The following is a 25,159-nucleotide window of genomic DNA, read 5'->3' as shown; positions in this document are numbered from 1 at the left end:
CACAATGGAGAATCTTCATGAGTTCAAAGGCAGTTTGCAGTTTAAAATAATGCAAATTCAAATTCTTCCAGTAACAGTTGAAATGATTTTGAAAACGTTACACCTACAGCCAATCTGTAGGTAATTTTAATTCCAATTGGTTAAGTTAAAGATATTGCTGTCTTAATTAGTACTTCTTTTAAATAAGACCACTTAATTAAATTTTACGTTCAACTACAGGAAGTTTACACATTAATCAGTTTCACAGTATTCTCCGTACCCAGATCTAGATCTCAGTTTCAGCAACGAGTGGCAAGGAAAGCAATGTGCTCTAACACCACTAATAACTTTTGAGCCAATAACTCTACGCTGCAGATCCTTATCTAGAAAAGTGTCTGGTCCATCCAACACCCATTTGCATGCAGATGGAGACCTGGTGAAGAATTCTGGCTTCTGTACTCCCCATCTCTTCAATGCTGGGCTATTGAAACTCCATTCTCTGTGGTTTTGTTTTGGTTTTGATTTTTAACTGAAAACTGAAATCAAGAATTAGTCTGAAATCAAGAGACGTAAATATCATTTTTTTAATAGTAGTGCTTCTAAAGAGTCCCCCCACCTATAGTTGGTGATTTACTTTTAAATTAACATGAAGCTCACGAAGTTTGCCTTTAAATCGAGTGACTAGTTTCTCTGACATGGTTTGCTTAAAAACATTTTTAGGATAAGATAATAACTTACAGATCTAGGTCTTATTTATCATGGCTTTAGTTCCTGATATCTGGGCCATGTTTTCAAATGCTAATCTTGGGAAAGGTAGCTGGGTATAAAACGATTTATGTATCTACTGATTTTCCATGAAGAATGTCAGAAAGTGCCACAGGTCAAGTGAGGGCTTTAAAACCATCCCCAGTTGAGTTTGCCTCTAGTTCAAATACTTCCTGGACATGAGATTTTGGGATAAGATACTTAACCATTGGAATCTGTTTCCTAACTTGAAAAGCTTGGATGACGATTTCACATTCAAAGAATATTAAAAAAGCTAACATTTATTGAGTACTTACCATGAACCACAGGTATTATATAATTTATTCTTAATGATAATTATAGGATAAAGCTACTGTTATTGTTTCCATTTTGTAGATGAAGGAAAGGAGGAACAGAAGCCTAAATAGCTAGTAAATAGCTGATCCTGGATTTAAAACCAGGCAATGCTCCAAACCACCCTGACTCTAAAACGTAAAGTTTAAATGCCTGATGATCTTTCCGTTTTCCCCAACCAAAGTCTGACATTGAGGCTGAAGAGAATTGGCAGGAGATAGAGAAGAATACCTAGAGGGTTTGCTCTTTTTTCAAATCAGTGTTTAATAGGCTCCTTAAAATTGGCAGACTTGTATATCACTGACAAAGTGTCTACTTTCCTGTAACATCAAAGAGTAATTGTCAGTTTTTTTATGAATATAAGTTGATACAGGCAGGAAACAACCCACACAGTTTGCCACCTTTTCTCTTATGAAGTTAATTGATTTCTACTGGTTTAAATTCTATGCCTAAAATCAAGTTTCCAATAAGAAAGCATGTAAACTCTCTCTAAAATGTATGCAGAGACCAGGCACTATACAGGGATTGAAACAAACATTTGAACTTGTTTCTGTCCTTTATACATTTCTCTCTGTAGGTTATGTGAAATGTGTCTTTGCAGATATGCTAGGTATAAAGTCGCTAGTCATAAAAATGGCCAACATACATGTGTAGAGTATCAACTATGTGTGCTTGTTCATTTTTCTCTTTCCTGGTATCACTTCCATTTTATTTAGGTTGAAACTAGGAAACAGCTAGGCTATTAAATGATTTGCATAAAGAGCATCTCTGCAAATACTAAGCAGAGAAGCAAGACTATAAACTCAACACTGTGAATCATTAAGATAAATAAGAGGAAGACATGTTCTAAGAGACTGTGTATTGGCTGGCCCATCCATGTGCATAACCAACACCCTGACAATCAAGACAGAGTAGGAATAGAGAAGAAGGGAGTGAAACAATGATGACACTTTCTATTAATGAGTAAATAACCAGGAAATCAATAGATAAGGACTAAGAGGCTAGTACAGTTCCCTCAAGGGACAGTTTCCAGGTTATTTGTTTTGTTTTATTTTGTTTTGTTGTTCTAACAAACGGAAGAAGGAAAATGCAATCATCATCTGGAAATGTAGGGAGGCCATCAGTCACAAGTGAGAGTTCATTAATTTTCACTCAGAGTCACTACTACGATTAGCTCTAATTTAGGTGTTATTCAAGAAATGGGTTCAAGGAAATAAACTGGCATGGAGTATTGTAAGAGAGGAGATGGGAATGGTCTGAAGTTAGCAGTGTGGGCTGATGGCTATGGTAATCACTTTTAGCTGGCCAAAGGATACGGATTTCTGTGGGAACATCAGCAAGTGATCTGACCATTTAAAAAGTCTCTTTTTTTGAGTCCTTCACATCTAGGCCGGGTGATGTGTTGATCACTTCTTTACCGCACCAGACAAAGCAAGTATTGAAATCCAGCTGACAGTCATGCATGTTGTATTCTCTCATCTTTGCTGGTATTATTCTCTTCTCTTTTGCCCAAAGATAGCTTTCTGAAACTTTTCACTAAAACTGGGCTCTTTCTCCGGGATAATACAGAAGAGGAAACATGAATAGAAGAGATAGCTTGTTATTTTCAGTACAGCTGAACAAGTGGGATGGGGGGCAAGGACCAAGTTGGAAGAATGTTAAATGGAGAAAAAGAGATGCCTGCATTTGAAACTATACAGTAGGCCCTTTCCCTATAGACAGGCAAGACCCTGATTTGTGATTTGTCTCTGAGGCTCACCAGCAGAGATACTAGGCTCATTCTCCAAGCTCTTCCCCCCACTTCATTGCTCTTTTATCCACAGTTACCCCTAAACACAGTCTCCCTTCAATCTCTCCCCTGCCCTACCTTACTTTGGACATTGTCTCCTCAACTATGCCCTTCCCTACTTCCTTTTAAATTTGGAAATAAAGCAAACCGCATGATCAAGAACTTAACTGGTTTCAGAAGCATCAGCTCCTTCACCACAGAGTAGATAAACCCAGAATTTATGACTAATTTTTTTTCAAGGTAAAATTTCTTAGCTCTTGCAGACTGAGCATGTCTTGTGGTTGTTTCACTGTTGATAATTCTTCTATTTACACAACTATTTGTTGACCTTGGCTGTATTTCCTGTCCTGAGCCTGTCCCCTGCTCGTATGCCATTCAGTTGTAGAATCAAAACTTACCTGTAAAACCACCAGGGAATATTGGGATTTGTATTATGGTCACTGTGATACAATGTTTCTGAGGGATAAAGAAATTCCTAGAACAGGGACTGGATGAATTGAATGGAGCTTTGAAAGCAATGCAGAGTAGGAAAAAAAATAGAATATTAACCTCGTTAAGAAAATATTTGGGCTTTTCTAAACACATTTACCATTCAAGATTACAAATGTACTTTTAAAATTTTATAAATTCTGTCATGCTATCTAAGATGAACAAAGACCTGTTTATTATATGAATTTCTGTTTTGCTTATACCTATATCCTTTCAAAAGCAAACATCTTAAAAAATAAACAATAACAGTTTCAAAGTCCTCCCCAAACTAACCAAAGCCAAAATAAACACACAGTGATATTTCTTCAAAGAACTGCTTGTTTCACTGTCAGAAATCCCGCCAAACTCAATCTATGTAATAGATGTGCATCTTGACTTTTTTTTTCTTTGCTTTATATCTTTAATACTGTCCTAAATTCAATCCACTTCATTGGCATTACCTGCTGGCCCATTTGGTCTTTACACTTGGATGGGTCTGAACTTATCAAGGTGACCTATGTGTGATATTTAAATGGAAGTTTTAATTTGTCATTCTTAAAACCCAGCACCAATTAGCAGAGACACTGCCTCCTTAACAAAGGAGCAGGACTGGATGTGTATGCAGTCTTACAGCCTCTGGTGGGTTTCATAGCCTGGCTTGGGCTGCTCCAGCCTCATCACACTTTGGTTATCTACAGCACGCAGGGATGAAGGCAGCATGAAGAACCTTGCAGGGCTATTTTCCTGGTACCCCATGAAGCCTGAGCACTTCAGAATGGGCTCACACTCATGGAAAACCAGTTTAAGCCTACAGAAATGTCAAACGTCTTTCCATAGTTTCCTTTCTGCACACAAATGGAATAATGCACTGTAAGTAATGAACCCGTTAAAAAGCAAAACAAAACAAAACAAAACAAAAAATCACTTTCCCTTAAAAGCAACCATCTCCCTAGGATACCATTTCATATTAAATGAAGATGCAAAGAGTAAAAAAAGTCAAGCGTGCTCAAAATCTCCCACACATGTTGGAAATAAAACCTCTAAAAAAGTGAATACGCACTGTGGCACACACCTAGCCTGTAACTCGTTGTTTATGAGGAAAAGAAAATTAAAGCACTATGGTTCCAATAATTCTGAATAAAGACACACTAACAACATTAGGGCGGCTTTCAGAGAACAGGAATTTACTTTTTCATCACAAATGTGCTTCGATCCTAAGTATTTTCTGACTTTTTACCATTACAGAACGAGTGATTTGTCTGCCCTATTTCAAGTGCAATAAATGAATTTTAAAAAGTTATGAAAATATGTGGCTGCTTAAACAAATTCTTCCAATAACCCGTTGGGTATCTGGGGTATCCCTATATCAGGAATCTTTGTTCTTAGTCTAGGAGGAAAATTGCCAAATACACTCCAGAGTGCCAGGCTTAAAAAGGTGCTGAAGAGAGCCTGCCTGATTACCTGACTTCCAATTTGGCTCACAATGAAAGGTAGTAAAATTACCTTGGTGCCTTTCAGTTGCTGCTCCGGCTGCAATAGACCTTATCTAACAGTTTATTACACCCAGAAAACAAAGCATATTCTAAAGAAAAAATTCACTGCTCCAGTCTCTGACTGAATGGTCTCTTTGAATTCTTTTGTCGATTTCATAGATTTCTAACAACCCGAGGATTGTTTTAGAAATCAGATTTTTATGCCAGCAGCACAATTTCCTTCTCTGTAAGTAGGACAGATTCATCCCACAAGCAACAATGGATTCTTCCCTGCTTAACTCAAGCATGACAGATTAAGCTTCAAGCAGACCTTGAAATGCCACCTCCCCGATTACAGAGGCAGGTGTTTGGGGTATCGGCCGCATTTCTTCCTTGAACTGCCAGCTGATGAGCCACTGCTGTCTGAGGTGGCCAAGCAACCCCAACTGAGCGAGCTGTGTGAAGACTCCACAGGGGACTGTCAGGGATGAGGTGACACACCTCATTGCGGGTGCTCTCAGACAAATCCCTCGCCCCCAAATTGCACCTGCCTCAGGAAAGTTGCCTTGTACAATGCCTGGCACAGGGCAGGCACCTTGCACATGTTTGTGAATATAAAAGAGAAAAATGAGGAGGGAAAAATACAAGTTTAGAGGAAATGCACATTGAGGTAGATGCCTTTCAGATCTTACCAGATCTAAAATAAATGCTGTTATTTCTGGCTAAGTGGCTAATGATGCTAACTTGAAGAATAGCTATATTTAAAAAAAAAGTAAATAGCTGTTAAAAAAAAGTAAAATTAGCAAATGAACAAACTAATAAAACACAAGGAAGATAAATAAACAAAAATCTACTGATTTTTAGCCAAATGGCCAAAATCTACTGATAAGATTTGATCATTTATATTAGAAAATGATTTTTTATTAGCAAAATGACCCTTAAAATATGATGCTTCCAAAAGAGCATTTGCAGCCTTTTAGAGACTAGTGTATTACATAAAGAAAATACCTGCATATGTCTGCATTCAGAATTATAATATGAAGATAACTATTATTCATATAATAATGTGAATTTGCTCTGAAGGCCATCTTAAAATGCTATTCAATTTGCTCCTGAGGTATTCCATCTGAAACTATAAAAGCAAAGCAGTGCTGGGGTTTTTGCAGGTAAATAGACTCTAAAATCCATGTGTCAGTGTTAGAAGACTGAATCAAACAATCCAAAAGCATGAATGTACTGTTCTCACATTTGTGTAATTGATGGCTATTTTGCTTGTTGAAATCTTCCACAACAACATGCGTATGTTTGTCATTTATCCCCTTTTCTCAGGTGCAAAGAAGGCTACCAGGGAGTCCGTTGTGATCAATTTCTGCCGAAAACTGATTCCATCTTATCGGATCCAAGTAGGTCAAGCATTTTTCTTCTCTCTCTAATGCAATATGTAGGCAACCCTTACTCTGAGCAACGGTTGCTAACTCAGCTGAAGGCTGTATTTCAGTCGTGTGTCTTGGAAAGCTGCCCAGAGCGGAAGCTGGTGACAGTCATTAACATTCAAAGCTTGTTCAGAACTAACTTGGTCTAAGCCTAGGTCTGGTGTTCTCCCAACACGGGACCTGGTTTCCAGATTCAGCTCCTCCACTGACCTACACTAGGAACTCCAGCAAACCCCTGTTCCCTTAGCTTTCAGGCTCCCACCAACATCCATTACGAAAGCAAGGAAATAGAAACATAACACAGCTCTTTTTTTTTTAGCTCATTATTACCTAAAAGACTGTTATGGAAACTACAGTATCATATTGGTTCTTACCCTTTGCTTGAGAATTTGTGATAACATTAAACCTATTAACCTTTACTGTACTTACTAAAGAAACTATGCATATAAAATTATGTAAGATGTGTCCCAACTGTGAAAACCCCATTTTGAGCAACACTATTTGCATATTATGGATTATTGTACTGTTGACATTTTTTTTTTTCATTCAGGAAAGAAGACAATTTGCTAGTCATTAGTTTCTGTAAAAGGTAACATTCTAGTCAAATGTGAATGTTTTGCTTTATTCGGAAATAATCTTCTGTTCTTTCAGTGACTACTACAGTTAAATTGCCAGTGTGGAAAGGAGATTTTTACTGAATCAGCAATTTAGTTCCATGAGGATAATGACAGGCACTTCCAAATCACAGACGCAATGTTATGGTTTTCTGAATAACAAACATGCCTAAGACAAACTTCAACAAAATATTGTGTATCGACAACAGACAGGTTGACTTCCTGTGCGTGTTCACGCCGCTGTATAGTGAACACATCTGGCCATCTTTCAACATCTTTTCGAAATGCATATTTTCATTCCCCCTGCCCCAAATTTCCACCTACATTTCCTTAGGTAAATGCAAAGTTTTTTTAGCAAGGAAAAGTTTTGTTTAATTTCATTTAATTGTGTTTTATCTTGGCAAGACAAGCTACCATGCAATCTTAACTCCTTGCTTCTTTCCAAATTTAGCTCTCCATAAGAAAAGTGAAGGTTTCCTAAAATTTAGCAAGCAAGCAAGCCATGGATTATCTCTGTTCTCTGAGATGTGAGGCTCTGGTGTCTAGGAATTACCCTGAAAGGAGACAGTTACTAGAGTATATTATATTTATTTCATCTTGTGATTTTGCCGCTTGTTAAGGTGATGTCTCAAATGTATGGATGTGGTTGGAAACATGGATTTGGAATATTAGAAAGCCCATGGAAGAATGGGCTTGCTGATTTCTTTCTTTCATCTTTTTTTTTATTTTGTCTGATGTACCTGGTTTCCTTCTGTTTTCCCCTCTTCCTTCTTTCTCTTCTCTTTACTTCCCTTCTGTTCTCCCCTTTCCTTTATTCTATTTCTTCATTATTTTCTTTCTTCCTTTGAGGCTTCTCCCTTTTCCTTCCCTTCCTCCCCCCCTTTCCTCCCTCTTTTCCTTCCTTCCTTCTTTCCTTCTTTCCTTTTTTTTTTTTTTTTTTTTTTTTTTTTACTTTTCTTATATAGCCATGGAATATCTATCTATAGAATAGAGGGCAAGGTATGGAGGTAGGACTTGCATATGGTACAAAATAGGCAAAATAAACTCTCTTTAGACAGTCTAATCAGACCCTTGCCATCCACTTAGGGTATCATAGTCCATCTCTGCAAAACTGAGGATGAGGCCCACCATAAGGACTGTGCTCCTCAAAGAAAACTGATCTCATAATCAAAGTCACTAAGTCTGAAAACCTAGTCTTAATATGTATAAAATATTTAGTGTGGCAGTATTTCTAATAGTGAAAAACGGACACATTCTGAAAACCAACAGCAAAACTTATGTTTAAGTAAAATACCATATGGCATATCCATAATGCTCTGTTAAATAACCATTAGGGGGCGTCTGGGTGGCTCAATCGGTTAAGCAGCCAACTCCTGATTTCAGCTCCAGTCATGATCTTATGGTTCCTAAGTTCGAGCCTTAGTGCCTGACAGTGCAGAGCCTGCTTAGGATTCTCTCTCTCTCCCTATCTCTCTGCCCCTCTGCTGCTCATGCGTGCACTCCCTCTCTCTCTCTCTCCCTCTCAAAAAAGGTAAATAAAACTTAAAAAATTAAAATAAATAAATTGTCATTAAAAGGATACCTGTAAGCAATATTCCTATTAGGTGAAACAACAAGATAGAAAATAATTTTTATGTGAAATTACAGTAGGAATATCCCTTGGTCCAACGGTAGGAAAAAAACCATATACTGAAATGCTGAAAGGGAATTTTAGTATTTGGATTGTGGAAGTATATGATTTTTTTTTCCTTTTTCTCCTGTTTCCTATAATATGGCATATAATTATGTGAATCAAAACTCCAGAAAGTCTTGAAATAAAAGCTAAAAAATAAAGCACTGAGAAACCCAATGGATGAGTCCCTGATATACAGTTTAAATGGGAAAAACATTATAACACCATTTATCCATGCGTATACAGTCATTGATTCATTCCACAGATATTTTCTGAACATATGCCAAAGGGAGAAAAACACATGCATACATAAGCATGGGCACGATTCTGGTGGAAACACTTACTCCTTTGTGATCTTGACAGATTCACTTGGCCCCTGAGCCTCAGGCTTATCACCCCAGTAATGGCAATAATAATTCCTACAGGCACCTATCACTAAGGTTGACAAGAAGTCAGTACCAGATAAACATTATCCCACTTCCTTGATTCATCATTATAATCATACTAATATGTATTTAGAGCACACATGTGCCAGTCACTGTGCCAAAGAGCCTTACCTGGCAACTGCTCACATTTTATAGATGAGGAAATTGGGCCTCAGAGATGCTAAATAAACTTGCTCAAGGTCATGCAGCTAGTTAATGTTGGAGTCTACCTTCTGATCCAAATGACTCCGGGGCCCGCACACGCGACTGCAGGGCTCTTCCCTTCCTCCTCCTCCTTCCTCCAGTTATTTCCACTATGACATTTATCACTCTAAATTTCATTGACTGAAACCCAATGACCTGCAGCCAACATTATTCTAAGGAACAATATTTGCACAATTTTCATATCTTAATGCAGCAACTTGAGCTTCCATAGAGATTTAAATCCCTAATGAAATTTTCTTGTCAAAATTCTTGCTGAAGGATCGTTTAATTTGCTGCACGTGATATCCTACAGTGACTCTGCTCTCAGGAAAAAGGCTTCCCTCCAACTCCCTCCCTCTTTTTTCCTCCTTTCTCCCCTTTCTTCTCTCCCTTCATCCTTCATCCCTCCCTCCCCATTCTCTGAAGGCATGCACAATTGTAGCGAAATCCCAGTTAACAGAGGGTTAGAAGCCTCTGACATTTTATTCTTCCCCAGCCAATGCAGACTTGATTGGAAATGTTCATCTTTCCAATTAATTTAAAAAATAAATAAATAAAACCTCAATATAGGTGTATTTGGGGAAATAATGCCAGGATGTCACTATGAGAAGTCTCAATGGCTATGACCAGTGTCTGTACTATGGTCCCAGGCTGGATCCTCAGACCTGCTATTCCAAAACCTCATTTTTTACCCCCCCCCCCAAAGAGCCTGTGGTTAACTCCACTCAGGAAGAGTTGTATACACACATGAATCAAACTTATAGAGTGCCTTCATGTCAGTTTTTGAAAAAAATATCTTATGCATATAACTATCAGGTAAATCAAACCCTCATACAGATTCAGTGCACAGAAGCCACATTCTGATCACAAAGATGAGTAGTAAGCATGGGTTCAGTAGCAAATGGTAAGAGGAACAGACTATGGTCAAGAGGAGATGACCGTCTATGAAGGAGTTAGCACCAGCTGATGTAGCATACCTGACTAGCATACATCTATACCCTGCCTCCCACTGATGCCAGCCAGTCCTGCCCATGGATAGCAGCAATCGACTTCCAGGAAGCCCCACAGTCTTCTAGACAATTTCTGATTTAATTCATTCAGAACCAGTCTCCTTTCCCTCAAACACGGGATCAACCTATACTCCTTTCCGGTTTTCTCTTCCTAATGACCTGTACCCACCCAGGTAAGATACCGTATTCAGCCTTGAGGCAGAGCCAGATGGACCTGAAGAATCATGAGCTGGTCAAAGATTCAGACAGATTGGGTCTCCTCTCTTAGGAGCCCTTGCTGACCTGAGTTATAATGAAGATCCTCGTATCATCACTGGCCATTGGAAGCCTGAGAGCAGCTCCAGAGAATGGATTCAGAATGGAATCAAAGAATGGTATGAGGTGGAGAAGACACCCATCCACAGTGAGGGTCCTCCTCCCATGCGGCTGGAAGTAGCCATTACCAGACCTGTGACTTCCCCTCTACATCAGCATCTACCACTCAGGGTCCCCATGGCTGGCTACAGGTGACAAATCATCAGGCCCAAACTTTCGCATGGGGCTTTTATAGCTTAAACTCTCAGAGTCATCTCGTCTCCACAAAGGGAAGATGGAGGAGAACTTAGGATCCAGTCCATATAAACTGTTAAAAGAAAAATCTCCACAATTTACACATCTAATAAATATTCAGCAATTCATGAATGGGGCAGCATCCAAGAGCTGTAGAAGGTGAGAGATTTTTATAAACCAAAGTGAGTAGGAATAAGGGATTTACACTGGGTGTTTGCTGATTGGTTAAAGCAGGGTTACCTTCTTTATATGGAACAAAGAAGTCTTAGAGCCAGGTCAGGTAACTTGTGTTGAGCAAGCAAGCATGGATTGGTTGACCTTGGCCTTCCTTGTGTGGGAGAGCATAGCATAGAAACTTAAAGTTAAGTTTTGGTTTGCTGATGTGGGGCTTAGCATAAACAATTCCACTTTAGGCCTAATCTGGTTATTATAGTACTGATTTACAGTCACACTTTCGTTTCTTCATATCTTAGAAACCAGGCTCTGCCCTCAGAGTGGCCTGTAAGGTGCCAGAAGCCTGGTCTGGCCATGGTTCAGAGGAAGGCTAGCAGAAAAAAAATGGTGTGGGTTTAAACTTCCCATCCCTCCAACCTGTGTTTATGTGACCCCAACTTCCCAGGAATAATCACTTCGGGAATCCAAAAAATAAATTTGCCCTAGCTTGTGGTTCTAGCTCCAGAGGGAGTACTGGCAGTGAGTCAGTCAACACAGCCCAATTCCTAATGGTTTGCAGGGGCAGCAAATTTATCAGGCATGAACACAGTAGGTCTCTTTCTTCATGTGCTGGGAATCCCATTCGGTCATCACTCACCCAATGCTCAAACCATTCAGCTCAGGGCAGAGTGATGCTGTTTGCAGTGTGGAGCTCAGTGAAGGACAAGGAAACTTGAGAGCTTCCTCAAAGAACCATTGTGGAGCCCCAGAGCCCAGGCAGGTGTTGGCTAAGCAGACACAGGAGGTTTCCTTGAAGAATATCAGTTGGAACTTTCCCAAAGAGACTCATGCTCTGCATTCTTTCTTTTCTCAATTTCATGATTGCATGAAATTTTTTCTACAATTTCTAAATGTTTTCTACCTTATAGGAAAGTGTTTTATGTGTCTACAATTAGATGGAAAAGTGTAAGGGAAGGTGCTCTGAATTAAGAGTTAAAGGGTTTTGGTTCTAATCCTGTGACCACTTGCTCTTAGCAGTGTTGCCTTGGGAAAATCATAGTGTGATTGAGCCTGTTTCTTTATCTGTAGAAGGATCCTGGTTAAAAGAAGAAAGCAAACCTTAGTACAGAGGTGGCTGTCTCTGCAAGCCATGCAGAGGTGGAGTCAGATGCATAGCTGAATTAATATATCTTTTTGTTCATTCTTTTATTTATTCCATAATTAGGCACATATAAAGTGCACCATGCTATGGCTTCATACAATAATAATTAAGGGCCCTACTATCAATAAACTCATAGTCTAGTAAATTGCCTTTATTTAAATTAAATTGTAGGTGCCAAAGGATGTAATGTCCCCAAGAGAGAGAAAAAATTTTTCATTTATTCATTCATTCAAATGTATTAAGCATTTGAGATAATCTTACCTAAACTTGATGGGTTCTGGTTTTCTTCTTTATAAAGAATAGTCTCTAACCTATATAGTTATTAGGATTAAATAAAACAATTCATTCAGAGAACTTTGTGCTTGGCACATTGTAGGAGCCCAATAAATGTTATCTATTATTATAATTATGATTGTTTTTTTTAATTTACTTAAACCATTATCGTTGCCTTTATAACTGCACAATATACAAGTTACTGAGACAGGTACTTCCAGGAATTAAAAAGCATGAGGCATATTTCCTGACGTCAAGTATCTCCAATTGCACAGAGGCAAGAAAATTTTATAAACAAGAAAAAAAACACACATAAAAGACAAGACAGATTAAGGAAAGATCATAAAAATGGTTGGGCAACATAAGTTCACATAAAGTTAAGGGGGGAGATTTGGGTTGCTCACAGAAAGCTTATCTATGAGAGAGTATTATAATGAGTTTTCACATGGGGTGCTGTGGCTGTGTATACAGGCTGTACATGGCCCAACTGTATAAGGATCATTCACCCTAGATTGAGAAGGATTCTATACAAAGGTGTGCAACGTGGTCCTGGGAAGGAAATTTCCAGTATAAATCAGATGGAGAAAAAGAAGTCTCTTGAGGGTATGCAGCATAAACTGTCACCACCTGTCCCTGGTCTGTTAATCGATATTGATAAGAGGGGGTATCTTCTAGACTGGAATCCACTCAGAATATTTAAGTCTTTTAAATTACTTTGCTTTCCAGTGGCCACAAAAATATGGTTAGCAGAATGGATCCATTCAAAAATCTGCAACTCTTCTTCAACTCTTATTACCACTTATCTGGACTTGAAAGAGAAGTAACAGAATTGTCAGATTTTAACCATGCCTCTGTCAATTTCATAAAGTCTATCAGTTCTGTCAGATCTATGGTTTTTTCTCATTCAAATGCTATTATCTTCAAATCTACCCTTTTAATTTGTACAAAATACCTAACATTTACCAATTAAACATGCAAATGCACCCAATTTCTAGAACCCCCAGGAAGGTAAATATATTTATAAACAAAGAACAAAATTCCCAGCATCACATCATTCAGAGATAACCACTAATAATCATTTTACTGCATAGCAATCCAACTATTTTATAATTTTCATGTGGAAATATATATGTGTGTGTGTGTGTGTGTGTGTGTGTGTATCTGTATATACATGCAGTATCAATCAATATATTGAAAGCAAGATGTCTAGGGCCAGATACCATTGCCTCCCTCAGCATCTCTGCTCTACTTCTTTCTTCCCAGCTTGCTAACTGCTGCTTTCTCTAACTTAGCCCTAGCTTGCTGAGGGTCTACTCCACCTAGGACAATAGTGGACTGTCCTTATGCCTGCTCAGGCTGGCTGGTCTTAAGACAGTCTGCATCCTGTCTTTCTTGTGTGTGGCTCACAGCTAGTCTACAGGACCTGCCAACATTTCTGTTGTCCGAACATGCTCTTGAGAGTCATCAGACTCTCAGAACCAAATGGCTTTCTCACCCATCTTCCCCTGCTCCTTTAATGTTTTCTGAGTCAGCGAGAAAGATCAAGTGTTATGGAATGGCTCTAGATAGTTCAATTATTTCCTTTATAAATTCTACATTTAGTGATTAGTCTCACACTTCATTATCTATTATCCCTTTTATTGACACCTTACATCAAATGTGAGGTATGAGGAATTAAATTCTAACATTTTGCTGCATAATATATTAATTCTTCTTAAAAGTTGGAATCATTCTATACATACTTTGTAATCTGCTTTTTGTCATCACTTAGTATATTATGACCTTTTCCCCCACAGCATTATATAATCCTATATTTTTCTAAACTATTAATTTAAAGAGTCTAACATTATACACATATCATATAAATTATTTACCAATCTTCTATGCTGGGTCATTTAGTGTATTTCCAATTTTTTGTGATTACAGTGATTGATAAGCATTATGCATAAGTCTCTACCTTGTGGTACAGATTATTTTTTTAAGAATACATTTCTGGACTTTTTATATACTTTGAAAACTTTTTTCTCCTGAAAAGTTATATTAATTTATATTTCCATGAACACAGTATGAGAAAGTTGATTTTACTTTTTCCCCCTCACCAGAAATGAATAGAATTTTTAGTTGATAATTTTATAGGGAAAATTATAGCTCACTAGTGTTTTAAAAAGAATTTCTTAGATTACCAACACAATTGAATACTTTTTAATTTGTATATTGATCAGTTGATCAGTTTCATTTCTACTTTTGTGGATTTTTAAATTATTTTCCTTGCTCACTTTCAAGTCTGATAACTTTTTTGTCTTCCTTAAAAAGTTTGCTATTTTGAGGATAACAAACTGTGCACTATCACATGTTATAATTTTTCTAGATTGCTCTTTGATCTGTTACTTGTGTTTTTTGACACACACAGAAGTTTTGCCTTTTATGTGATCAAATCTATCAGCTTTTTTAAAAAGTAGTTCGGGGCGCCTGGGTGGCGCAGTCGGTTAAGCGTCCGACTTCAGCCAGGTCACGATCTCGCGGTCCGTGAGTTCGAGCCCCGCGTCGGGCTCTGGGCTGATGGCTCAGAGCCTGGAGCCTGTTTCCGATTCTGTGTCTCCCTCTCTCTCTGCCCCTCCCCTGTTCATGCTCTGTCTCTCTCTGTCCCGAAAATAAATAAATGTTGAAAAAAAAAAAATTAAAAAAAAAAAAATAAATAAATAAATAAAAAGTAGTTCATATGTTTTAATACTTGGGCTTCTTTCACATGAAATGAGATAAATATTTTATTAATTTAACTATTAAAATTTGATTGTCTATATAATTTAGTATGACCATGTATGTATGTTTGGTTGCATATAGTCATAATCTGCAATTTATATTCATGAGAGAGTGAAGGACAAGTTCTATGAATAATTACAAAGACCAAAAAAATGTGAAACAGTACTTTATGGTCTCCCATATTTGTAAAATATATGTTTACATTTAATACATGAACTTCAAAAAAAAATCTAGAAGGCAATGCATTGCAAAATGTGGTAGGATTATACATAATTTTTCTTACCAGTATTTTTCTGTATTCTCCCAGTTTTCTATAATACATGTTTATTAACTCAGTAATTATTTAAAGGATAAAAATAACAACAAACATTTTTTTTAATTCTTACAAATTTTTTAATTCTTTTGTGTGTGTGTGTGTGTGTGTGTGTATCTCCATTTATTTGTTTATTTGTTTGATTGGATTCATCCATTCATTCATCCATGTGGATTCATGGACATTTACTTTATTCCAAAGGATTGTCTGTACACAGACAATCTCAGCTGAAAATAGCCCTTTGCTTTCTGGGAGGTTTCTCATATTTTATTTTATTTTTTTAATTTTTTTATTTTAACATTTATTTATTTTTGAGACAGAGAGACACAGAGCATAAGCAGGGGAGGGGCAGAGAGAGAGGGAGATACAGAATCTGAAACAGGCTACAAGCTCTGAGCTGCCAGCACAGAGCCCGACACGGGGCTCAAACTCACGAGCTGCGAGATCATGACCTGAGCCAAAGTCGAACACTCAACTGACAGAGTCACCCAGGCGCCCCACATATTTTATTTTTATTGTTTATTTATTTATTTTCATTATTTATTTATTTATTTATTTATTTATTTATTATTTAATATGAAATTTATTGTCAACTTGGTTTCCATACAACACCCAGTGCTCATCCCAACAGGTGCCTTCCTCAATCCCCATCACCCACTTTCCCCTCCCTCCCACCCCCCATCAACCCTCAGTTTGTTCTCAGTTTTTAAGAGTCTCTTATGGTTTGCCTCCCTCCCTCTCTAACCTTTTTTTCTTTCCTTCCCCTCCCCCATGGTCTTCTGTTAAGTTTCTCAGGATCCACATAAGGGTGAAAACATATGGTATCTGTCTTTCTCTGTATGACTTATTTCACTTAACATAACACTCTCCAGTTCCATCCACATTGCTACAAAAGGTCATATTTCATTCTTTCTTATTGCCAAGTAGTATTCCATTGTGTATATAAACCATAATTTCTTTATCCATTCATCAGTTGATGGACATTTAGGCTCTTTCCACAATTTGGCTCTTGTTGAGAGTGCTGCTATAAGCATTGGGGTACAAGTGCCCCTATGCATCAGTACTCCTGTATCCCTTGGGTAAATTCCTAGCAGTGCTATTGCTGGGTCATAGGGTAGATCTATTTTTAATTTTTTGAGGAATCTCTACACTGATTTCCAGAGTGGCTGCACCAGTTTGCATTCCCACCAACAGGGCAAGAGGATTCCTGTTTCTCCACATCCTCGCCAACATCTGTAGGCTCCTCATTTATTAATTTTAGCCACTCTGACTGGTGTGAGGTGGTATCTGAGTGTGGTTTTGATTTGTATTTCCCTGATGAGGAGCGACGTTGAGCATCTTTTCATGTGCCTGTTGGCCATCTGGATGTCTTCTTTAGAGAAGTGTCTATTCATGTTTTCTGCCCATTTCTTCACTGGATTATTTATTTTTTGGGTGTGGAGTTTGGTGAGTTCTTTATAGATTTTGGAAGAATAAATATTGCTAAAATGTCAATACTACCCAAAGCTATCTACACATTCAATGCAATCCCAATCAAAATTGCACCAGAATTCTTCTCGAAGCTAGAACAAGCAATCCTAAAATTTGTATGGAACCACAAAATACCCCGAATAGCCAAAGTAATTTTGAAGAAGAAGACCAAAGTGGGAGACATCACAATCCCAGACTTTAGCCTCTACTACAAAGCTGTAACCATCAAGACAGCATGGTATTGGCACAAAAAAACAAACACGGAGACCAATGGAATAGAATAGAAACCCCAAAATTAGACCCACAAAAGTATGGCCAACTAATCTTTGACAAAGCAGGAAAGAACATCCCATGGAAAAAAGACAGTCTCTTTAACAAATGGTGCTGGGAGAACTGGATGGCAACATGCAGAAGATTGAAACTAGACCACTTTCTCACACCATTCACAAAAATAAACTCAAAATGGATAAAGGACCTGAATGTGAGACAGGAAGCCATCAAAACCCTAGAGGAGAAAGCCGGAAAAAAAACCTCTCTGACCTCAGCCGCAGCAATTTCTTACTTGGCACATCCCCAAAGGCAAGGGAATTAAAGCGAAAATGAACTATTGGGACCTCATGAAGATAAAAAGCTTCTGCACTGCAAAGGAAACAATCAACAAAACCAAAAGGCAACCAACAGAATGGGAAAAGATATTTGCAAATGACATATCGGACAAATTTTTTAATTCTTACAAATACAAATGGTGCCAGGCACCATTCTCAGCATTTTACAATCCTCTTACAGCTTTGTGGAGTAGATACAAAAGTAACCCCATGTCAATGATGAAAACAATGAAATCAAAAATAGTAAAATCTTTGCCCGAAGATACACACTTAGTAAGTGGTAGTGCTACAATGTGAACTCCATAGGTTACGCGGTCTAAAAATAAAAAATGAAGGGGCGCCTGGGTGGCGCAGTGGGTTAAGCGTCCGACTTCAGCCAGGTCACGATCTCGCGGTCTGTGAGTTCGAGCCCCGCGTCAGGCTCTGGGCTGATGGCTCAGAGCCTGGAGCCTGTTTCCGATTCTGTGTCTCCCTCTCTCTCTGCCCCTCCCCCGTTCATGCTGTGTCTCTCTCTGTCCCAAAAATAAATAAACGTTGAAAAAAAATTTTTTTTAATAAAAATAAAAATAAAAAATGAAGAAGCAGATTCAAAAGCTGGCAGAAAGTCTTTCCCATAGAGTTTAATTATTATGAATCCTCACATCACTGCTCCTTCTTTGGAGCATCACTCTTTTTCTATGTGACTTTTCACACTGCTGTGCTGTATTGGAATGTGAGGTGTCTTCCGACAGGTCATGTCTAGATCCCCATACAGTGCTTTGGGCCAAGATGAAGGATGAAGAACACAGTCCAATTTATCCACTGCCTTTCCTCCCCTCTCCCCAATTTGAGAGATTTTAAAAGGGTTCTTACCACTCAGATAGGCTGTTGGAAGCCCGAATTCATTCAGTCTCCAATACAGTTTAATTTTACATACACAATATTTGCAGTTTATTTGTATATTCGTCATAGTTGACTTGTTACTTATGCATGAGGAGGGCTCCCCTTCACACACATTTAGACATTAATGTAGCTTTCTTCCAGTAACCATAATGTATTTGTCATTTTCACTGAAAATCTATGAGGGAATAATCTTTTTGAGTGTTCCAATGGCCTTTTTATCTGGAAGTCTCCAAGTGATACACTTTTGAGTGAGTATAGAGAAGAATTGAAAGAAAAATGATGGAAACTTTGGCCAAAGAATACGTGTAGAGTGCCAGCAAAGAAACAATGACCACAAGACTAAACTGACCCTCACCCGAGGGTGTATGGAGCATCTGAGATTACCTTGCACATGACATTTGGTGCTTCCTTTTCATACTCCCCATTTTGGATAGATTTCAATCACATCTAATAACAGTACACGTATCCCTAGTTATTACTACTTTCCACAAAACACAGAGGAAACTATAATACCTTTCACCTATGTTAATAAGACTTCCTTGAATGCATCTATTTATTTACATTTTGCGCTCAGGCGCTGTAAGGATTTGGAAATAAGTAGCGAAATTATTTATTTTTGTGGTGGTGTTCTATATGATGCTGATGATGGAAGATGACCAAAGTAGTGTGGTACCAAGCACACACCCACCATCCTCCTTTCCTTGAGAGAACTTTTTAAAAGAGGATGATAGCACAATTTCACTCTTGTGACTGACATGAAGTGGAATGATTTGAGCTATTACCATCTTATTTCTAATTTGGTAGTACCATCACTCTTTCCATTTTTATGTAGTTTTTAAAAACTGGACACACAAATGGTGAATAGCCTCTCATAATGTGGACTACAAAAGTGAGCACAGAGAAGTATAAAAATTGACCACATTGTTGGCAATAATCACAGACAAAAGGTTCTTTCTTTCTTTTTTTAATTTTTTAATGTTTTATTTATTTTTGAGGCAGAGAGAGACAGAGTATGAACGGGGGAGGGTCAGAGAGAGAGGGAGACACAGAATCTGAAGCAGGCTCTAGGCTCTGAGCTGTCAGCACAGAGCCCGACTCAGGGTTCGAACTCACAAACCCTGAGATCATGACCTGAGCTGAAGTCCACCGCTTAACCGACTGAGCCACCCAGGTGCTCCTACGGGTTTTCTCTTAATAGTAGGGCCATATTTCAAACACCAACAGAGAAGTTTCATGGAATGAGGACTTCCTATGTGCAGAGAATTTTGATAGGTCTCTATCTACACTTTCCCATTTATTACCCACACTAAATCATGGTCATTCTATAAAGAAACTGATTCAGAGAATTTAATTAACCCACCAGAATTACTCAGTTTCTAGGAATTTACGTTCACTTTAACTTACAGATGCTTTCTATGGGGGGTATTAAAATGTTTGTGCTCTTAATTTTAAACCAAGGAATGGATATTTGAAGGGTAAAGTAATACAGACAATGTTGTTTTTGGAATAGTTGTTGCAAGAAGAGTCTTTTTATTTATCTAGTCTATCCATTGATTGATTGATTGATTTTTCATTAAGCTCTAACAGCAAGGCATTCTCCATCATTTCTTGAAATGAGCAGCTTGATTAAGTATCATGGCTAGCAGTATGATTAAAAATTCAATTTAAAATAGTTGAGGAGATAGCTGCATAATTATGACAGTTTGGGGTACAATGATTGTGTTAAGCAATATAATGCAAAGTACATAAATAATCTAGTTCACAACACACTTGCTAAAATTGTGAGCAGTTAAAATGAGTTTTTTATGATTCATATTATATAAGAATACATTTTTGAGAATAAACATTGGATCTTCTGAATTTTTGGCTCTCCTAACTTTTCAGTCTCTTCCTATGAATATGTTCTGTTTAATTATATTGGTTGATATCTTCATTGTCTCCGTTTTCTTTGGAATCTTGAATATTTCATACCCTCTAGGGGAGTTCTGTGGGAGAATTAATGTGAAATTGACCTGGCAGATAAACAGTTGATTCCCACTGTGTTTTAAATTATGAGGATATTATCAAATTTCCAGTTTTTCATAATTTCTTATCTTCACAGAAATACTCAAGTGATTTTACCTGTAGGAAATTTCCCAATATTGGGCATAACCCACATCAGTGGCCCAGGAACATTTTCCAGACCTAATGGGAGTGTTTTGTGGATAATCTGTAAATGCTTCCCCTCAACTGAGAGTGAACAAGGTGGAATTTAAAATTCAAGCAAGTATTTCTATAATGTAAGAAGATTCAGATACAAGTAACATTTGTTGATGGCCTATTATAGTTCATGTAAGAAACTTTGGCAGGTATAATCACATGTGTTCTATATGTTCTGCCATTTAACTCTGACAAGTAAAAGATAAAATAGCTACTACTATTATTCCCATTTATTTTTGAACAATACAAATAAGACTTTAAGAAGGTTAGACCTAGATGAAGAAAACTATGTAGATTTATTATAGGTTACAAGAAGAGATAAACTGAAAAAGATCTAGCATGCTCTAATATCAAACATATTTTTAAAATGCCATTACTTCTTAAATATATTTCACCATAGGTCCAAATAAAGTCCTTCGACTGTTGCTTATACTTCTGTTATTGTTTATATGTGTGTGCGTTTTTGGTGTTTCATTATGGAACTTAATCGGCAGATTGTTGAAATATAAAATGGAGATTCTACAGGAGAGCAGGGGTTGTGTTGGGTTTGGTTACTGCTATATCCCAAGTGCCTACCATGCTTCCATCATATCAGACATTCAGGTAGATTTTGATTAAATGAGTGAAAGAGAAACTTGTCCAAGGCAACGTGTTTTACCAGTTCTCATTTTTAAATGTGTTTTTAGTCCATCCACTTCAAAACTGATTTGGTTGTCAATGAAATACCTATGATTTTGCTAAGTGTTATGGATAATTACTATAGTCACAATATTTTATTTTATAATACTTTTTTAAGTTTAATTTAATTTTAGGATAGTGATACACTCAAATGCTTCAATACTAAGCAATAGAAAAGGGATTACAATAAAGCTTCCACCCCCACACCCCATTCATCCAGTTTCTCTCACAGACAATCATTGCTGTTAGCTTCTGATAAATAAATGTTTATAAAGTTATAAATGACAATAAATAATATATTTGTTATATATTAATATATAAAGAAATAATGTATTTATAAAAGCAAAATGAACAAAAAAATCCCTTTTCCTTTTTATGTAGATAACAGCTCATAACACATTCTGTTCCACACCTTGCTTTTCTGAATAGAAATAGATCTTCAAGGTCATTTTATTTTGATATATATAGAACATTCTCATTCTTTTTATGATTGCATAGCATATTTCTTTTACTCTGATTGTATATAATACAAAATTAACAACTCATCTGTGGATTTGCATTTAGGTTATTTGCTGTTTACAATATGCTATTTTCAGCAGTATGTAGGATTAATTTCTAGAAGTGGAATATCTGAGTCAAATATGTGCCCCTTTGTGGATTTAGGGATTTTACTTATTGTCATCCCTAGAGTGGTACCAATTTAAACTCTTAAACCTTCCCCAAACCCTCTATTTCTCCCAGGTCTCTTTGACAGTGTTTTCTCAAACTATTTTATCTTTATTCAATCTTAGAAGAGTAGTTTTTAATTGACTTTCTCATGCAGTTTTTAATTGAATTTCTTTTCTGATAAGTGACAGAGCATCTTTTCATATGTTTAAGAGCTACTGTATTTCTTTTCCTGTGAACTCTCTTAATATATACCTTGCCCAATTTTCTTTTGGTTATTGGTCATTTCTTAAATGATTTGTAAGAATTGTTTATATATAAGGGAATTTAGGCCTTTGATAGTGACATTAGGTTCAAATACTCTTTGTCTTTTGAACTTTGCATTTTGTCTTTGGTTATCATAGTTCATGCCAAGCAGGAAACTTTCCCTTCTTCCTTTCTTCCTTCATTCCCTCCTTTCCTCCTTCCTTTTCCTTCCTTCCTTCCTTCCTTCCTTCCATCTTTCTTTCTTATATTAGAATGAATAGATTATTTTATGTTGTGGCTACTGGATTTTGTGTAATACTTTTAAAAGGTCTTCTTCGCTCCAACTTCATTCTATAATTATCCCATTTAAATTTGATAGTTTCATTATGTTATGCTCAAATCTTGAAAAACATTCAGGTTTCTTTTTTCCTAGATGATTATAGAGATTCCCAAATGATTTCATTAATAATATTAATTATTAAAATCACATGTATCAATAATTTAAATGATATTTATATGTTAAATATTGTATACTTATAAATTAATAGAATATAAAATAATAACAAAATATCAAATATGTATTTTGTTCTATTTCTGATCTTCCTATTCTCTTCTATTGATCTATTTGTCTGTTGATCAGTGTAATGCTCTTAATTATTGAGTCTTTATTACACGTATTAAAATTCCTAGAAGGAGATCAAGTCCTCATTCAGTTTCCCTCCAATTTATTAGTAATATAGACTTAGGGGCTAATTGTCAACTGAAAGGTAGCCATGATTGAACATGAGTTAATGAAGCAGAAGAAGCCAGGCTACAAAAGTAAAAACTAAAATAAAGGAGGAAGGGAGAAAAAGAAGAGAGGAGAGAAAGATTGCATTGGTTCTGGGAGTGACATCCCGGTACCTCTCTTGTCTTTTTCATAGCCAGGGCTGTCAACATTACCAAAGGACTAACCTTAACCCTAGTTAACTGGCTACTACCTTGCGATCCAGAGATCAATCCCATGGTCCTATGTAACATTATTTGCTTCATAACATCACTTCATATTTTCACTTTTTAGGAGTTTTATCTTCTAAAGCAAATATATATTACTTTAACATAAAACCGTACATTATTGGGGGTGATTCATTATTGGTCTACATTATCATAGTACCAGAAATTAGTGATACTTATCACAGTATATAATGAGCATGAGCAAAAACACACTGACAATTGTATAACCATAGACTACTATGTTATCAATAAACTTGGAACTGAACTGCTCAACATCCAGTTTGGTTCAGCAAAACAAAGAATGTTGACACTGACATCTTTGTGCTGACAAAGAAGAACTGAATGATATCCCAAGTTAAAACTCGTTATTTGGAAAAGAACTTTTCCTAGGACAGTAGTCAAGGGTAGAAAGATATATCTCACAAATATCTCAGGTAATTTGATTTTTCCTATTTCATTGCTAACAAGCACGATTTAAAACAGACAGAGAGGCATTATCAACCAAGGGAAGATATGGATGCCACTCTGTCTTTCATGTGTCCTGGTGTGCATGGTGCCCAGAAGCAGACCCTGTAGCCAGATATACCCATCTTATCTTATTCTAAACTTGAAAATGTTATTATACTGCCTTTATAGTCATTACCATCTGCCCTTGAGGGAGTTCTCTTCTCCCTTCCATAATCTCATAGTAGTTTGTATATTCTTCTCAAACAGCCTAATATCTCTTATTTTTCACACTTAATTTAATTTAATTCCAGTCTCTCTGCTGTTAAAGCCTCCAAGATTGGTATTATTGCTGCCATTTTGCAGGTGAGATGCTGAGTCATAATTTTAGGCGATGTTTAAGCTCCTGGCTGTATTTAGGAAAAGGGAAAGAAGGAATCTGACATCCTTGGCTTCTGCAGAGAGAGAATTCTTCCAGCCAAAGGAAATATTAGGAAAAGAGTAGGAAAGATTAGGAAAGAGGAATAATTAAGATAGAGAAAACCATTCCACCCTTAATGGCTCCATATACAAAAAAACACAGGTCTTATGCCACAGAACAAAATCTGATACATAATTTATTTTCTTGTTGCCCTTAAGGATCTAAAGTTGTGTCTAGCTGTCCCATCTATTTCACATTTTTCCAATCTTCCATTTAGAATTGCAGTCAAAGAAGGAAATGAGAACTTGACTTAACTTGTTTTTTGTATACCCAGGTTGCCCCTCAGTGATGTCATCTTGCACTTGTTAGTATACACCAGTATTTCATAAATGCATTTTAGTGCTTTGTTGTTGTATTTAGCACACTTATTGATTTACAGCTTAAGGATGTACTCTACAGACTTATCTTCTCTAAAAGTGTATTGTTTATTTTCAGTCTTCCCAGTGAATCCTCTAAGAAAGCAGATGGTGGATTAGATTTGAGAACAAAGTTCCCTCAGGATCTGGGATATACTCCAATCAGCCTGGGACCCTAGAACTCATTTGTAAATATATGCTCTCTTATCTATCACTCTGTACCTCAACAGCTGCTCTCCAATGTCTGTTCGGCCTCTTCTACAAAACCTCTCTGACCGAAAATGTAGCCATACTAAGCATACTTCTTAATTCTGTTTTGTCTTAATCATGAATAAGTATATATCAACATCTTCAAATGGCAGGTGAATCTCATCCTACCCTGATTTTCCTGTTGTCCTGAAATACCAGATTCTTCTCCAACCCCCACCCCCCAACTCCATCCTTCTTTTGACCTTTGCCTCTTTTCCCTTTTATATGTTATTATTTTTCATGTTTCTGAACCTACAGTTACAAGTGCCTGCCCATGGCTTTTATCATTAAAATAGTGTGATTTTAGTAATCCTGAGAGGAAGATAACCAATTATGAATGGAAAGTGGGTCACTAAGAAGCAAGTGATGCTAATTGTATCACACTGGCTCTGAGACCCTCCTGCCATTCAGTAGAAGCCATTGAGGAAGGCAGACCTTTCTATGACACATGCTAGTCTGTTAGTGATTTCCTCACAGATTCAACATTGAGCTTCTTCTATACTTCTCATGTAATCA

The 25,159-nt window shown here is 37.1% G+C and overlaps 2 protein-coding genes across 4 annotated transcripts in view; both read left to right on the top strand.

The window, feature by feature from the left end:
* The window catches only part of NRG3 (neuregulin 3), a 1,071,332-nt gene that overhangs the window by 825,199 nt on the left and 220,974 nt on the right, over positions 1 to 25,159 (top strand). For all 3 annotated transcript variants that reach the window (XM_030335295.1, XM_030335293.1, XM_030335294.1), the window contains exon 3: positions 6,136 to 6,209. In XM_030335295.1, the coding sequence (XP_030191155.1) occupies positions 6,136 to 6,209 (74 nt within the window). The remainder of the gene's footprint in view (positions 1 to 6,135; positions 6,210 to 25,159) is intronic.
* LOC115527668 (ruvB-like 1) overlaps positions 10,040 to 25,159 on the top strand; it is a 46,643-nt gene continuing 31,523 nt past the window's right edge. The window contains 3 exon segments of the mRNA XM_030335456.1: positions 10,040 to 10,058; positions 10,433 to 10,670; positions 23,872 to 23,923. Coding sequence (XP_030191316.1) covers positions 10,040 to 10,058; positions 10,433 to 10,670; positions 23,872 to 23,923 — 309 coding nt within the window.

The sequence above is a fragment of the Lynx canadensis genome, chromosome D2 (genome assembly GCF_007474595.2).
Source record: "Lynx canadensis isolate LIC74 chromosome D2, mLynCan4.pri.v2, whole genome shotgun sequence".
Classification (NCBI taxonomy): Eukaryota; Metazoa; Chordata; class Mammalia; order Carnivora; family Felidae; genus Lynx; species Lynx canadensis.
The sequence above is the reverse complement of the archived record's forward strand: the minus strand, read 5'-3'. Positions and strand labels throughout refer to the sequence as shown.